At 43.5% G+C, this 17974-nt stretch overlaps 1 protein-coding gene across 3 annotated transcripts in view; it reads right to left on the bottom strand.

Annotated features, from left to right (window-relative positions):
- ALPK2 (alpha kinase 2) overlaps positions 1 to 17974 on the bottom strand; it is a 67239-nt gene that overhangs the window by 23300 nt on the left and 25965 nt on the right. For all 3 annotated transcript variants that reach the window (XR_014517220.1, XM_083465662.1, XM_083465663.1), the window contains exon 5: positions 42 to 3018. Coding sequence is in view for 2 of the 3 variants with exons in the window: in XM_083465662.1 (XP_083321788.1) it covers positions 42 to 3018 (2977 nt within the window). In the remaining variant the exon portion in view is untranslated. The remainder of the gene's footprint in view (positions 1 to 41; positions 3019 to 17974) is intronic.

Here is a 17974-nt window from a genome sequence, read left to right as displayed (position 1 = left end):
GTAAGGACAATTTAAAAAAATAAATCAGTTTCTAAACTTACCTTTGCTGTCTTTTTTGCAAGGCAGTTTCCGTTGTTCCCTCTTCTCTTCCCTGTGAGTTGGCCCAGCCTCTGTTTTTGAGACTTTTTTGACACAGCTGGCCTGGTTGCAAACATTTTCCTTTGCTTCAAGGCGTGGCTTCTTAATTTGTACCTTTGGTGCCATCTTCTTCTTTACGGTTTCTTGCTTACACTTCACATCCTCGGTGCTGTTGTGATGCGAGGGTGCCTTGCAAGGTTTGGAGGATTCCTGCGACTTCGTCTTCCCTTCTCCTGCAGTTGCTCCTGAAGTGCATGGCTGAATTTTGACCTGTGGCAGCTGTTCCTGAGAATGATGGCTGTTCTTGGAGGCACAAGGCAAGATGCTGACTAAGTCCCCTATTGCATGCTCTGATGAATTTAGGCGTTGCCTCTCACCATCTGTGAATGCTGTGGCTTGATTGTGACCTATAGATGGAACTACACACTCTCCCACTAATCCCCCTTCAGACACACCAGCTTGCTCACCGGAAAGGACCACGAATGGATGCACAAAGTCTGTAATATCATGCCAAGAATACATCTCTTCTGAATTAATAAGTGCCCTCATGTAAGGCTCCACTTCCTCTAGGTTACAGTCAGTGGGCTTTTGAGTTTCTCTGGCACCCCTTTCACACGGGATTATTTTGGTCTGACTTTCTCTGCCTACATGCTGGTACTCATCCTGTTGTAGTTCACTGTTTTCGTGCCAGGAATGTGTGTGTTCTGAATCGATTAGATTCCTCATATAAGGTTCTACTTCAGTTTCCTCAGGAGCATGTGAAATAGACATTTGTCTTTCTCTCTCACACTGGACTGTTTGAGTGTTACTTTTTTCCACCACCCTTTCATACTGATTCTGCCAGTGTTCATCCTTATCCTTCTTAACTCTGACTTGCATGGACTCAGCTTGCCTTAGGCTTTCAATTGCCTCTGGTGCCTTTGTACCAAACTTTCCTGACACTAGTTCGTTTGTACTACAACCTTCGCATATGCTTTCCTGTAGAATCTTATGCTGAGCACAAACGATTGAATTGCCTACCATATGGCTTGCATTTTGATTATCCTGACCTGTACTGTGACACTCATTTCTGATAATACTTGAAGGCTGAACAGTGTTTAAAGCTGCTGACTTGCAAGGTTCCGATGGAGAACATGCAAAATCCAATCCTAACTCTAAATGGTCAGTAATGCTAGATTTTTTTCCTGATACCGTTTGATGAGAATCTGATGGTGGCATCATATATTTGCATTCTAGGGCAGTTTGCCCTATGCTTGTCCCAAAGTCCCTATTTTCTTCACTCATGTCATTTTCATTGTTCTTGTTTATTTCTAACAGAACTTCAGTGTAGAATCTAACTTTGTATGATGCTGTGAACACTGGTTCTGCTTTGTGCCCCTCTATTTTTTCATTGCCCTCAACAGCTTTAGGCTCAGTAGCTAAAACTGAACTATGTTCTTCCGTGTGGTAGCTGCAATTCTGTGCATCAGATACAGCTTGAACATCTTTACCATTATTGCCTCTCAAAACATGATAAATATCACAATTATTGTCACTTCGAGCTTTCATTTCTGACTCAGTTCCTTTCTCCTGAAATTTCTCTGCAACGCTTTTATCGACCGCTGTAATTGAAAAGTGTTCTTCAGTTCCAAATTGATCATTATTTTTGCCAGAGAAATTACTGGATGAATCCTCTTTCAGTGAAAGCTCAGCAAGATTAGCACACTCTTTTATTCTCGAGTGGCGCAGTGTAACATGAGACTCTTTAGTAGGCATCTCGTCAGCCTGCTTTGCTTTGGGGCCATCTGTACAATGAACAATCTGTTCAATACAAGACAATGGGCTGGGATAATTAGCAGGTAGGCCTTTTAACATTTCTTGGCCATGTTCTAAAGGATCGCCTGGAGCTTCTGTAAGTTTCAATGGAGATTCTACTCTACAAGACTGGAAGCCACCATCAGTCATAATTGTTTCTTCCAGATAAGCAGACATATGAGCAGATCTATTATGATCAGGCTTTTCCTTTTGGATATGGCTGCTTAATGGATGAACAGATGGCTTTTCTGTTTTGCGTCCAAAGGCAGAGGACAGACACATGGCATCTGTTTCTGCAGGTAGTGCAAGAGAGCTGTTGTCCGTGGATGTACGGCTACATGCTCCATCTCCTTTTAGCGCACTGCAGTAATCAGTGTGGACTTTCATTACTCCTGCCAATTCTGTGACAAGCTGATTATCTTCTGTTAGATTTCCTGGCACATGCTGCCTAGTGCTTACATCCCTCGCAATGTTCAGCCCTTCAACCTCCTTGGCAGCGTCAGTCCCAGCTGCTGAACTCCCAACTTTGCTGCTTGCGCAAGTGAAGTCACAGCCCCAGTCTTCTCCCTCATAAAGAAGCATCTGTAACTGCTCGTGCATGGATGATAAATCAGCATCTCTGACCTCAGGTTCTGCAGCTTCCAAGGTTCCCTGGGAATCCGATTTGGACAAATATTGAGCACAGGGAATATCATGGACTGCTTTTACCTCATTAGACTCACAGGGCTTCCCTCCACAGGCCTTTGCTCTTTCCAGCTGTATACTGGGCACAGACAAAGGAGCCAGAATGTCACATAAGCCTTCTTGCTTAGAAGTGACATTGGGGAGTTGTGCTCCAGGCGGCACATTGCGGCATGCCGTATCGTCCGTGATTGTGAGATGAAGAGTTTGATTCCAGCACGGCTCCCTCTCATTATGAGTCCCATTGGACACACAAAGGCCAGCAGAGTTTTCCAGCACTGCACTGCCCGTTGGAAATCCATTTTTGCCACTGACCTTTCCTGAAGCTGACTTTTCAGAAGCAGGGCTTTTTACGGGGGAAGATTTGAAAACAAATCTCTCGTCTAATACAGGCTCCGTTATAAATAGTTCCAGATTACCACTGATTGGCACTGTGTTGTCAGAGTCAGCTTCTTGTTGCTGTACCTGGAAGAAAGAGGGCGAGGGAAGGAATGAAGAAATAAGACATGTTTATGAATTACGAATTAGGCTATTCAATCAGAAAGCCCAGGTGGGACTGGGCCCCAAAATGATAATACAGTGGTACCTCGGTTTTTGAGTGTCTCAGAAGCCGAACGTTTCGGTTTTCGAACGCCGAAAACTCAGAAGTAATTGCTTCCATTTTCAAATGCGCCTCAGAAGTTGAATGGCTTCTGTGGTGTGTTTTTCAATTTACTCAATAAAAACTGCAGATGGCCCTTTGCACCTTGGTTGTCGAATGTTTCAGAAGTCGGTCTTCCAGAACAGATTACGTTTGACAACTGAGGTACCACTGTACTCTAATGTGCGACTAATCCCATGATTTATCAACACCCATATTATACCTATTATCCATTCAAGTCAACACGCTAAGGCGTGGTATGTATGAAGTCATGTAGGTTTAACAGGGTTGGTCTTGACTAGGGTACATGCATAGGGGCTGCAAAAATAAGGCCTTTTCAGGCCAACATTTAGCATTTTCAATGGGGGAAATGTAAGCACACACTTTACCTTTCCACTGGAATCAATGAGACATAAAAAAGGTTTAACTTTTGCTAGTTCACGCACCTAGTTTAAAATCTACTATTACTTTAGCCTAAGCCATGCTGAAGTCATATACTGTAAGTGACCAGGGATAGATCAATTAATAATCTTCTTATGCTTTCAAATGATGACTTCATGGAGAAACTCTGGACCAAGTCAATGAACTCACTCACCCTGATCTAGTGATTCCTTGTGGGAATCCCATACCCAGAAGGAGAGGGAAGGTCTAAATCAGGTGTGGGAAACCTCCCCACCCCTGCAGATGTTGTTGAACTACAACTCCCATCAGCCTCAGCAAGCATGGCCAGGGGTGATGGGTGTTGTACAACATCTGCAGTGTTAAATGTTTCCCTCATCTGGTCTACATCTACAAAGCACTGCATGTGGAGAGCATTCCTTTCTTTTGTAGTGACAGGGGAAGCTCTGCTAGGTGAAGTCACATTTCTGCAAATCAGAATCAACATGAGACTGGATGAGAGGAGTACTTGTGTGTGTGTTCATGAACCAAAGCATGGCACCTGTTCCTTTTCAACACTGCAGAAGGCAAATGCCCTTTGGGTTGTTAAAGGTAGGAGAGCCTGGTTTCTTAGATCAAATTAGTATCCATAGAGCTTGTAGCCTTCCAAATTCCACCAGTCCCACTCAGATAGCCAATTGTGAAGGATAATGGGAGCTGGAGTCTAACACCACCTGGAGAACCACAGGTTTCCCATACCTGCTCTATGGCATTCAGTAAAATTAATGAGCAAATGAAATGTCAATTAAATATAAAATAAAGCATTTAATGATCAGTAATTCCATTCAGCCACAACAGCTAATAGCTGCAGAACTCCATATGCAGGAACAACGCACTTCTTGGTATCCAGTGCTGAAATAATAAGGTAAGACCATCACCTTCAGATCAAGTTTATGAGCTTATGGAAGCATATGCTTGGCCACAGGTAGAAGAAATACACTAGGCTAGTTTGAGATTGGTCTGGTTCAGTAAACCAGTCTTAGTTCTTATATATACCATTGATTTATAACTCTTACTAGAAGGGACCCCTGGCTATTAAACTTCAGTCAAGAGAGGAACAGCTTTTTTTAAAAAAAATCCAAACAGATATAAAACCATGGATCAATTTATAAAGATGATTATTTTTAATCAAATTAAGAGGATTTGGAAACCTGTAATCTAGACTTTGATTTACTGCAGTGATGGTGATCCTATTCCTCTGGTTGCAATACACATTCCCAAACCTCAGTGTTACCCACTAAAATATATTTTGGTACATTACTTCACTTGCATTCAGTGAACATAAGCTTATTTTGAAGTCTTAAAATTCAGTACAATTTAGGGTGTAACTTTATGCACTCTTATGCAACAGCAATTCTCACTAACTTAAATTGGGCTTACTTCTGAGCAGGAACGTATAGGATTGCAGTGCAAGTCAAGTGCTCCTCTGACACTTTTTGCATCGACAGTCACCATTTCAATTTTTAAGATTAGCCTTCTGCAAAATGTCAGCTCCGTTTCTTGTTGCTTGGTACACCCTCTGCCTAAATTGTGCCTAACCTTTTACTAAAATACTTGCTGGGATTTTGCTAACATCATATGATCGGTCTACCCACATGAGGTGGTAGTGTGAAAAATGAAAAGGGACAGCTGTCTCCAAGTTAGCAGAACTGCTAGATCAAACAGCAGATTGGTAATATGTTCTATAATATATGCTGAGCTCTGTGATTCTGGCAGTGTCTACCTATATTACCGGTACTTTAAAAAATGCTAAGTATCATAGTTTCAGTCAGCAAAGTTTCAAAATGTAGAGACAATGCCTTCAGAAGGCTGAGGTTTTGATGCCATCATGGTTCAGATGAAGAGCAGCAGTTCCTGATTAAGCAGAAAGGATGTGGTCAGCAGAAACCATACATCCTCATCCACCTACCTGCTTCCCATGGTGTCAAGAACATGCTTCTCCCCTGACCTCAGTTATATAACTGAGTTACGTAATTCCTGCCATTATTATTCATCGATGTTATTGTCAAAGCTATGATAAAGAAGTAGTAAAATATCCATCCCTGAACACAGGTGGTAAATGTTGACAAGTGGCCCTGAGAAGCAAGAGTATGAACATACTCAAGGCATTCCTGAGGTTTGTAGAAGTGCAAAAAATCTTCAGCATAAAGAGGGCAACTCCCAACCCCATCAATTTCAAAAGGGACTGAACATGCCCAGCAGGCATGGAATATTTAATGCCAATTGTAAAAGGAAACTGGAAACTGGATTGTACTGCTTGAACTCCTTACAGGTTGCGGCATCTTGAAGGAAGGCATGGCTGGCTAGCAGGATCTCTGAACAAAAGCAGACCATCAGGAAAGTGAGGATACACGGCATCATTAAGGAGGAAATCGAAAGGGAAAAGGCAGCATTTTGGGTCACTGTACAATCAACTGTATTATTTTCAAAATCTCTTTCATCGTGTCTAGCTGTGGCATTTACAAAAACAAGCCTCTTTAGCAGTTAGGCCAGATTTCCACCATCTAGCAAGTGCGCAATTTTATACTAAATTGGCCAGAGTCTAAAAGGGCTGAGTGTGAAATATTTAGCTCTGGCATACCTTTATTTGGGGAAGTCAAATAAATGGTGAAGAAGACGCTCCACCAATTTATCATTACAAATACAATGCCTTAACTCGTAAGGCGTTTTTCTATATAGGTAGCTTGCACCTTATCTTTATTATACTTGTGCGATCTTAGTTATGTGTAGATGGGGTGGCTAAAAAAGGGGAGGAATGGAGGAAACACACCCTCCATTTGCTTTCCTTCCTGCCCCCTACCACACCTGCAATCACGGGCTTCTTCAGCTTTGGGAAGTAACTGCAAGGGCTCTGGCGGGATCCCAGAGCCCTTGCTCTTCCTTCCCAGAGCTGGGCAAGCAGGGGTGCCAACTCCTGGGAACTGAGCCCTCCAACATCCAAAAAAATCAGGGGGTGGAGAAGGCCAAGCACAGAGCTGAGCACAGCACGGCTTCAGTGGCCAGCTCCTTCTCTTCCTCCTGCCATGGAAGGGAAGAAGGGTTGAAGCAGCCCCTTGCTGGTGGTGGCAGCAGCAGCAACAACAGGAGCTACCGGCCATTGAAGCCACCCTGCTGCCACATTTGGCTTCACCTCCTGGCTCCTCCCAACACCCTGATGTTGTGCATGCAACGTCACCCCCCCCCCATTGCCCTGGTATGTTGATGCCTCTGTGGACAAGCAGCCTTACTCCTTGTAGGAGGGGTGGTTCTAGGGCTGCCTGGTTTTCAGCATTTTTGCATCTACACATTGGCCCTTGTGTAATAATAATAATAATAATAATAATAATATTTATTTATATCCCGCCCTCCTCAGCCGAAGCCGGGCTCAGGGTGGCTAACAACAATAAAACAGTACAAAAGTACAGCATAAACAACACTCTAAAATCATTCATTATAAAATTAATTAATTCAAGCCACTGGCAACCATTGGGCCAGAGCTCCGCCTAGATTGCCGAGGGAGGGAGTCAGGCTGTGCCCTGGCCAAAGGCCTGATGGAACAGCTCTGTCTTGCAGGCCCTGCGGAAATATGTCAAGTCCCGCAGGGCCCTGGTCTCTTGTGACAGAGTGTTCCACCAGATCGGAGCCACAGCCGAAAAAGCCCTGGCTCTAGTTGAGGCGAGCCTAACTTCTCTGTGGCCTGGGACCTTCAAGATGTTTTTATTTGAAGACCGTAAGTTTCTCTGTGGGGCATACCAGGAGAGGCGGTCCCGTAGGTACGAGGGTCCTAGGCCGTATAGGGCTTTAAAGGTTAAAACCAGCACCTTAAACCTTAAAGAAGCGAGTTACCTGTCTTTGCCTCTGAGGGTATTATTGAAACTGGAGGGCCTCCTATTAGAAGATATGGGAAATTCTGTTCTGCCATTCTCAAACTTGTGAATTTGGTCTAATCTTCGTCTAATCAAGGAGTGAAATTAAGGTTCTCCACAGCTGATAGTTAAGTCAGAACTAAATGTTTCTTTTTCTTAAAATTCTGTTACTGTTGCAGTTCAATCATGCCTATGACTGTAGGAATCTCTGCCTAGTGAAGGAAAGGACTCTAAGTTAAAGAGAAAAAATCTTGTTATATTGAGCCTTTCTAGCTCAGATGAAACCAGAGTTATTTATATGAACATTCTTAGTTTGAATAGGTTTAAATCTCTCCTTATTTGCCTCTTTGTCCGCCAGAAAGAATGTCCATGCTGCTACATCTGTATATTCAGTAACTAATCTGTATAGTCCTCCTCCTCCTAGCCAGTTATCACTAAGCAATCTCCTCTGCTGAGAATGAATCAAAAGGGATTTGTGCTTTTGCTCAGAGTCCAGAGGAAAACAGCCTATCCTGTTACAGCTTAATCACACTTGAAATGTGCCTTCTGAATTGAACATGCTTGCAGTATGACTTTTTCCCAACATTGAGGACAGCCTGTTGAAAACACACTGAGTTAATCTGGGAGACTGATCTATTGGGAAACTGAATTACTCAGTCTAATAACATCTTCATCTCATCAAAATAAGAAAAGGGGCACAGGAAGAGATTAGCTGATGGGATTTTCTGAAAGAATATTATGCCATGGTTGTGGAATTTAGCTCTCTAATATTCAGGATATGTGAACTAGCCTCTCTTACTGCCCTTTAAGCTGCACTGTGATTTTTTTTATTCCCTACGATTTTGTCAATGATGTCACAGTGCAACATCTGCCGTAGTGATGTCATGGACGCCCACAAAGAAAATCACGAAGGGTGGTGGTAATCTGATTAAAAGGCAGCAAGGGCAAATGAGCCTTGGACAGTGAGGGTGAAGAACAAAATTGTGCCAAAAAGCTACAGCCAGGAGCAAAAACAAAAGCAGTGCCAAGCATCATCAAGACAGCATAAACATTCAGCAAGATAAATATATAAATAAGTATTTTGTTCCTGGCATCCGAATGGAGTGCACTTCTGGGGGGGTGTGACATAAAACCTCTGTGTTAGCAGCACCTAAGTGACCTCCCCGGTGCACAAAGCCTGGGCAGTGTCTCTGGAGGTCCTGGGCTGCCCAGATGTCAGGACCCCTCTCTCAGCCTCGTTGATGTGGTCCAAAGGAGAGCAGAGCAATATGTTTGGCTTGGCTGCAGGAGTTGCTGGAAGGAAGAAGACAAGGCACCATCCAACCGCCTTAGGGACGCTGCTCCAGATTTGTGTAGGGTTTTTACTACTTCTATTTCTTTTTGTTGTATGATTGTGACAGGCAGATAAAGAAATCTTGTACTTTTATCTTGTTATTTATTAATCTAGTAGAAGGCATTGATTCAGTTTAGAAGTTGGTCTGGTTTGCATGTATTGTGAAATGACAGTTTAGTGTAAGCTCATGGACACCCCTCTCTCTTTCTCGCATTTCACACATTTCAGTAGCTTGCTCCCTTAAGAGCAAGGGTCAGCAACTTTTTTCAGCTGTGGGCTGGTCCACTGTCCCTCAGACCTTGTGGGGGGCCAGACTATATTTTTTTTTTGGGGGGGTGAACAAATTCCTATGCCCCACAAATAACCCAGAGATGCATTTTAAATTAAAGCACACATTCTCCTCATGTAAAAACACACTGATTCTGGGACTGTCTGTGGGCCAGATTGAGAAGGCGATTGGGCCGCATCCGGCCCCCGGGCCTTAGGTTGCCTATCCCTGATTTATGAGGCAGAGATATCTCCACTCAGTATTCAAGGAATTGCTTGGCTCAACTATTTACTTCTGTCTTAATTTTCAGCACACCACGTTATTTTCTGCCATGAGAACTCATTTAAAATCAGTAAGAGTCACCTCAGGAGGGACCTCACTCTTGCTACGTTCCAATTAATGCCTTCTACATTTCTTGAGGGATGCGGGTGGCGCTGTGGGTAAAACCTCAGTGCCTAGGACTTGCCGATCGCATGGTCGGCGGTTCGAATCCCCGCGGCGGGGTGAGCTCCCGTCTTTCGGTCCCAGCTCCTGCCCACCTAGCAGTTCGAAAGCACCCTTAAGTGCAAGTAGATAAATAGGTACCGCTTTATAGCCAGAAGGTAAACGGCGTTTCCGTGTGCTGCGCTGGTGCTGGCTCGCCAGAGCAGCTTCGTCACGCTGGCCACGTGACCTGGAAGTGTCTCCGGACAGCGCTGGCCCCCGGCCTCTTAAGTGAGATGCGCGCACAACCCTAGAGTCGGACACGACTGGCCCGTACGGGCAGGGGTACCTTTACCTTTACCTACATTTCTTGAAGGTAGATTGACCTTCAAGGTACTATATCCAGTGCTTTTTTTCAGGGGGTACTCAAGGGTACACAGTACCAGCATCTCTTTTTGTTGTTGTTAAAAAGTGTGGCACTTACTGTAACAAAATTCATGATGAGTACCAGCACCTATTTTTTTAGAAAAAAGCACTTCCTATATCTGCTACAGTGGGTTGGATGAGGTCAAGGACTTGCCTATTATCAGTTTCACTGTTCACTGGCACAAGTTATTGGAGAAAATATATCACTGATCTGTTCAAAAAAAGAAAGTTGCAACTGATTTGTGTGTCAGAAGATAGATTTTTATTCATTTATTTTGCTTTTTAAGGTAAAAGCGTTCCTGATTTCTTAGTGACAAGCCAAAGGAGCAAACCATACTGTACTTTCTAAGGCAAATGTGGAAGATACTGTTTGAGAAGTTTGATTATTTTGATAGTTTTGTTTTTATTTTTGTATGTTTTATTATGGTTAATGGTTACTTACTAAAACTGAAACTGGAAATTGGTATGATGGGATTGAACTGGACTTGTAAGTTATTCTACTCATTGATGCAACTGCAAGGCTTCGATAAAGTTGCTTTTTATTGATTTATGCTTGATTTTGTTTTATTTATCATCACATTTGTTGTCTCGTGTCCCTCTCCCCTGCTTTGCACTGTGATGACCCATGGTTATAAGCAGTAAATGTGAACTGAGTGGCATTATTTTCCTATGGTAGCTTGAAATATCAGATGTAATATCCAAATATAAATGAGCACACTGCACGATGGCCCAAATTCAGGAGTGACGTGAATAGCAGTATGTGATACATGCTGGTAAGTTGGTATAACTTACACATCAAGGGTGTGGAAGGACAGCAGGTTGCAGAAAGTACATTAGCCATGGGGAAAGAAGGTAAACAGAATTAACTTCTTATGACATAGCCATATGGAAATTCCCATTTCCATAGCTGGAAGGAGTTGGCGCTAGAGAGAACAGCTGCCTTCCCAGCTGCCTGACAAAATGCAGGGTGGGGAACAAAGAAGGGTCCTTGGTTTGGTGGCAGAGTGTATGATTTGCAGATGAAGAAAGATTGCAAGTAGACAGACTGTGAAAAATCTCTGCCCAAAGGCTTGGAGAGCTGCTGCCTGTACAGAAGAAGCAGTACAGTGGTACCTCGGGTTAAGTACTTAATTTGTTCCGGAGGTCCGTACTTAACCTGAAACTGTTCTTAAGCTGAAGCACCACTTTAGCTAATGGGAACTCCTGCTGCTGCTGCCACGCCACCGGAGCACAATTTCTGTTCTCATCCTGAAGCAAGGTTCTTAACCTGAAGCACTATTTCTGGGTTAGAGGAGTCTGTAACCTGTAGTGTATGTAACCTGAAGCGTATGTAACCTGAGGTACCACTGTATTTATTTTTTTATTCAATTAAAAAATATATATTTTCTGGGTGCCTTACAAATAAAACAAAACATAGAACCAAAGAAACGAAAAAGCTGATAAAAGCAATAAAAAGCAGCATACATAAAATGACAATTAAAATGCCTTTGACGTGGGTCATTCTGATGAGAGCTTTGCAAAAGCCGGACACCATCACCCTGAAGACTCTTTCCCCATTATCACCTGAGATGGCAGAGTTACTAAAATGAAGATATCTGAAGATTATTGTACTGTGCAGGCGAGCTTATTTTAAAGAATGATACTTGGGTTTCAGACCATTTAAGACTTCAAAGGCAAGCACCGCTACCATTATTCTTTTTTATACCTTCTCTTATAACTCTGGAACTTGTGGTAACCCAGTTAGATTGATGGGCAGCAGTAGGTTCATGAAAGACTGTTACTCACAATCCATAATTAACTGGTGGAATTCACTAATCACAGTACGTGGTGATGGCAACAAATTTAGACAGACTTTTTAAAAAAATGATATAAAGTTATGGTTCTATAGCCATAATACATCAATAGAATCCCCAGTGCCAAGGAGCAGTGTACATGTGAATACCAAATGTTGGGGTTAAACAACTGGGGAGAGCTGTTGCCTTCATGCCCTTCCACGGAACATCTGGTTCGTCTCTGCTGGAAACTGAAACTGAATACTGAACAAGTCAGACATTTGGTCTAACCCCTTCTCATCCTTCCCCTTATTATATTTCTAAGACCATTTAATACAATGTAACCCAACACCCACTACCACTGCTTTTTGCTGCGTCAGAGGGGCCAAGTCAGAAGGTAGAAGCATCGCAATCACAGAGGACAGTACTCAGTGAAACATTTTAAGAAGGGAATTGACCACCTGGAGCATGTCTAAAGGAAGGCGACCAACCAAAATGGGGGCAGGGTCCAGAAACCAAGTCCAAATAGGAGTGGCTGAAAACGCTGGATATGTTTAGTCTGGAGAAGAAAATATTAAGGGGGATGTTGTAGTTGCCTTCAAATATATGAAGGGCTATCACATAGAAAATGGAGCAGATTTGTTCTCCATGGTACCTCTGATTGTGAACAGTATCTGTTCTGGAGGAACGTTCATAACATGAAAGGAATGCAACCACAGCGGTGCGTCTACACGCGCGCGGGTTACGATTCACCGCTTCTGCGTATGACATCATTTTGTGCATCTGCGCAGGCGCGAGTGGTGAAACCCGGAAGTAACCCTTTCCGGTACTTTCGGGTCGCTGTGGGACGTAACCTGAAAGAACGTAGCATGAAGCGGACGTAACATGAGGTATGACTGTACTAGAATGAATGTGAGGGAATTGCAAGGAAGTGGATTTCAACTGAACCTTTTTAGGATTTTTTTAACGGTAAGAGCTGTTTGACAGTGGAACAAACTGCCTCAAGAGATGACAGGCTCTCCATCTCTAGGGGTATTTAAACAGAGAATGGGAGGCCATTCTCAGAGTTCATGCAGTTGCATTCTGTACTGCAGGTCATGCACTGAGAAGGATGCTTTGACTAGATGCCTTCCAGGCTCCCTCCCAACTCTTTGATTCTATGACTGAAGCTTTATGCTTCAGCAAGGGCAGAAAAAGTTAGGGCAAACAAGCAAGGGAAAAGCAATAGCGACCAGGCAGGATGCAAGTCCGACAAGAACTTAGGAAAGACTTGGAAATGGTCAGGAGAGACCAAGTCATAAGAGACTGAGGGAGAAACAAGAAGGTTCAAAGATACACTCAATGTGAAGCACAAAGTGAAGCACAGCCAACAAGTTCTTTGCAGCAGCAACAACCTTTCCGTGATTTATTTTATAGGAACTATTGTGAAAATGGAGTGAAAGGAAGCACAGAATCTCATGGGCAAAACTACAGGTTGTGTGGTCCAGTGCTTTCTTTTAAAAATTAAAGCTGCTTCAGGAAGTGGAAAATTCAGTGTCAAGGAAGGGGGTGCTTAATCCCTTTTCTCCTGGTTTTCCGCTGTTCAGAATACACACAGTTCTCCAAGCAAGCACCACCAATATTTTGGCATTATGTTAAAGTCTGGCTTGCTTGCATTTCAAAAAATGCTCCAAATCTGAAGATTAAAAGATGGAAGCTACATGGTGTGCTTTGCAACCGAAATGAGATTTGAACTCATGCCTTAGTTCAGATCTATCCATCCTTGCTGCAACTGGGTTCATTGATGCCTGACAGACTGATGCAAAGTGCAGACAACTGCGATTACAAATGACACTTCATCCAGATCAGAGAAAAGGTAGAAACTCAGGCCTCAGGGGTGTTCATGTGAGAGGGGAAGGTGAAAGCTTCACCCTAGGGATTGGCAACTATATATAGAGCAAAGGCCCACTCTTGCCACTTTCATGGATGTCAGGGAACTGACATTGGCTCAGAGGCGAGAAATAGAAGGGCAGTTGTGTTACAGGGAGCCTCTGAAAATCTTGCGAAGCAGTTCCTCTTCCGGGGAGGAGGAGAGCCCCACCTCCAGTGGGGAAGAGGTGCAAGGACCAGAGGATGCTAGTTAGAGTCTTAACACCGCTCCTGAGCAAGGCGGAAAGGAGGGAAACACGCCCTTGCCATCGCCCATCCTGAGCAGTAGTCTGAGGTGCAGAGGGGGCGGAGACGGTTGGGGGTAGCGAAACTTTTATGCTGGGGGAGGTACAAAAAAAGACCACTCCCGGATTCTGTTAGCGTTTGAGCCAGACATGAGCTTTGGGGCTCTTCACTGTAAATAGTTTGCACCAAAATAAAGCCTGTAAAACACAGGTCGCAGTCCTGCCTGGTTACTCTCGAGTAACTGCAACAGCACCCGACAACTCCCATCCCCGGTTTTCACCCTTGTCCAGTGTCAGCCAAACCCCTGTAGCTTAAATGCTCCTTAAAATAAAACACTGCTTCTAATGGGACACCTGTCCTGGATTAGCTACAATAAATCAATATCTGTATTTATTTCAGCTCCTCTAGGGAGATGGACGAGAAACATTTTTTAAATAATTCAAGAGCTTGCTTGAGTGGCACTAAGTGTGAAAGGCAGGAGAAACCAGAAGAGACCTGACTCTATGGGCTTTGCAGGTCCCCAAGGGGCTGGTGTTTGATATGATCTTGATCTCCAGCCTTCATGCCACATTATGAAAATTAGTAAGTGTGAAAAATCAGGGGTGACACCAGAAAAATATACATATGGGGCTGGGCAGAAAGAGGAAAGTACATTTTGGCAGAGAGATTTTTTTTTTAACAATTGCTTCATTTCTGAAAGAGAAATAAAGCTACAATATATTAAGGTTACATTGGATAATACATAAAGGATAATACATGACTGTGATATTGGATTAAGTAAGTAAAGCTATTTTAAACTTACTTCAGAGTGTGATCTGTTTCATTGCATGTGGGTAGAAGGGGGGGAGGGCAAGCTGTCTCAAGCAGTTGGTGTGGAATGAATGAAGGTTTAATATCCTATTCCTTGAATCAGGTAGTCATTCAAACAGATGAGTCTTTCAGTAGAAAATTGTTCTCTATAAAACAGGACACACATCCACTTCTTCCACCACAGAACAACTGTTTCTGACTGCGTGAACATGTGACATAGCCTTGTTCCACTCATTATTTCATTTTCTTAAAAGAGCAGTTCTCAATATCTATTTCTTGGCACACTTGTGGAAGCTGGGCATATACCCAACATGAGATTATCTCAAACAATATGATCAAATCCACTTTTGAGTGAAGCAGAATGGAGAGTGGGGTGCATATCCTTTTCAGTGAGAAAAAGGTGTTTGCGTGTTCATCCTTTTTTGCTTCCTTGCAACTCCCTCACATTGTGACCAGCAGAGACCAGCTGTATCTAGAGAGCAATAGCACCTCAAAGGATGTCTGAAAGCAGTCAAAATGAGCTTGCAACAAGGTTGAAGAACACAGCATGACTAGCCTAACAATAACAAATGCTGCGTTTTATTGGGGTGTGTGTTCTTGTTCTTGTTTTTCTCTTGAATATGCATTTTGCAGTTTTATATTGTGGTTTTATCCTGTGAACTGCCCTGAGACCTGCAGGTATAGGGCATTCATTCATTCATTCATTCATTCAATAATAATGTAAAATAGTAAAATTCTTGACAAAAGATTTTGGGATTAATAAAGCAATAATTAAATTCTTTATGAATGTTTCGTCTGACAGCTGTTTGTTCAGTTGCCCAAAATGATGTATTTGATTCCTTGAAGACAGCTGCCCTGGCTTCTGTCTTAACAGCTATCCCACTTTCTTTCATAATTAAAATTCTTCTTCCTTCCTTGTCCTCATCTAACCCTCTTCTCACTCCAGTCTTCACAGGGTCCCATTGAATTACTGAAGACTGCCTTTTTGATTGGTTAGAAGGACAGATCCTGAAGCTGAGGCTCCAATACTTTGGCCACCTCGTGAGAAGAGAAGACTCCCTGGAATAGACTGGCACAAGGAGAAGGGGATGACAGAGGATGAGATGGTTGGACATTGTTCTCGAAGCTACGAACATGAGTTTGACCAAACTGCGGGAGGCAGTGGAAGACAGAAGTGCCTGGCGTGCTCTGGTCCATGGGGTCACGAAGAGTCGGACACGACTAAACGACTAAACAACAACAACATTGGAGACAGCCTGCCAGTCCTTAACTTGGTTCGATCTCAATTTCCCCCTCCCCAAGGGGTTAATCAAAAAATATTTGATGTTTTCTCAACCCCCTAGAAAAATAAGGCCACGGTACAAGCTTTTCTTTATGTACCTGTGGAATCAGTGGAGAAGGCTGGTTCATTTGGGCAAGTGGGACACAGTCCCACCAAACACAGTCTGCCCTCAGCCAGCCTCCACCTCCCTGACTCCTTCCTTACAGCTGGCTGTGTCCTGGCTGTGGCTATCAGCCTCCTTCTCCCCCCCCCCCTCCATTCTCAGTGTTGCTTTTGTGGAATTCAACAGAGTAGGATGGGGATGGAACCAGAATTAGTTGGCTTTGTCTACTACTAGCCCTGATTCCATCTGCAACCAGCTCTGGCTGCACCTACTGTTGGACTTCTTGCCTCCCACTCAACCAATCCCAATGAGACCCAGCCTTCATGGTATGGTGTTAACCCATTGATTACCTTGGCAAGTGATAAATGCAATCATCAGAAAGCAACTGGGGCCACCCTGAGGACAAGAGGAACTGAAGCCATTGGTTGGGGACAGTGATGTTTTTAAAACTACGCAGTGAAGCAGCATGTGACCTGAGGTGCACTCCAAAATCATTTGCAAGTCACATGGGATCTCAAGGAACAGCTCTCACACTGTGCACAGCTCTATGCAATCCAAAACTTGATCTGGTATATTCTGCAACATTATAAGTTGGTATATTCTGCAACATTATAAGGCATTTTAAGCATGCTCCTAGATCATGTCGTGTACATAACTGGGGTGACAAAGGCATCTGATTTGGTCCTAAAAATGACAAACAGTGACCCGCTTTTAAATACCTTGGTACACTAAAGCCCTGTCCAGGCATTTGCAATGGGTACACTTGGTACACTAAATTCAGGCATTATTAAAATGTGTAAGCTACCACAGAGGGGCAGTGAGGACAAGTTCTTCAAATCAAAATGAGCAGGAAGTCTCAATGGATGTAAGAGACTGTAAACTCACATAAGGCAACGAAAGTGAACACAGAGGGGGGAAACCCAGTGCGTTCATCCCCACTGCCTCCCCCATGGGACCTTACATGTCTTAATAATGCTTGTGATGACATATTATAATATCAAAGGCTTCAGTTTTCAAATTAGAGGTACATAACAATGAGCTGGCTGTGGAAATGCATCCACATGGTGGTTTAGTCAGATGTGCAGTCTTCTTCTCAAGCGTAAAGCTCAGGAAAAGCCTGTTTCTTTCCCATGTAACCAATGAGGCTGTGCACAGCATGGATTGGCTGGTGCTTGTGACATCCCCAAACTACTTCCCCACCCTCCTTTGAGCAGTTTTTCTAACAATGGTGGCTTTTTCAATAAAGCAGGAAATATTGCCTTTTTAAAGAGAGAGGGCGAGAGAGAGAGGCAGCTTGCCTTAAGCACCAGAGTTGGAGTGTCAGGGAGAACTAAGCATTGGATTTAGAGCAAGTGCACTTGTTATTTGTGGGGCTGAGCCACTCCCAGGGCCAGCCAGTTCATGAGGCAGGGTGAAACAGCCACCTCAAGCAGCACCCCAGTGCTAGCTTCTGATGAGATCTCACGGAGTGCACAAAATCTGGTGAGAGTTCTAACAAGATCTCACCAGAACCCACGATCACTGCCACTGCTGCACAACCTGGGTAAGGGTGGCAGAGCGGAGCAGCACATTTGCCTTTTGCCTCAGGCAGAGAAATGGGATGCACGACCCCTGCTCACGCCACAGCAGAAAACCCTACTGCGATAAGCCTGGATAGCTCAATTGGTTAGAGCATGGTGCTGATCATTTCAAGGTTGCAAGTTCAAACCCTGTATGGGACAGCTACATACACCTGAATTGCAGGGGGTTGGACGATGATCCTCAGGGTCCCTTCCAACTCTACAACTCTATGATACTATGATCTTTATTTGCAAGTATATCTTTATGCACCATTTCCTTGGGACAAAGTCTTGGAAAAAAATTCAAAAAAGTTATTCAGCTTGCCGTATTTTTCTGTGTATAAGACGATGCTTTTTGCTAAAAAAAA

This window comes from Podarcis liolepis, assembly GCF_965112155.1.
Source record: "Podarcis liolepis genome assembly, chromosome: 11".
Classification (NCBI taxonomy): Eukaryota; Metazoa; Chordata; class Lepidosauria; order Squamata; family Lacertidae; genus Podarcis; species Podarcis liolepis.
The sequence above is the reverse complement of the archived record's forward strand: the minus strand, read 5'-3'. Positions and strand labels throughout refer to the sequence as shown.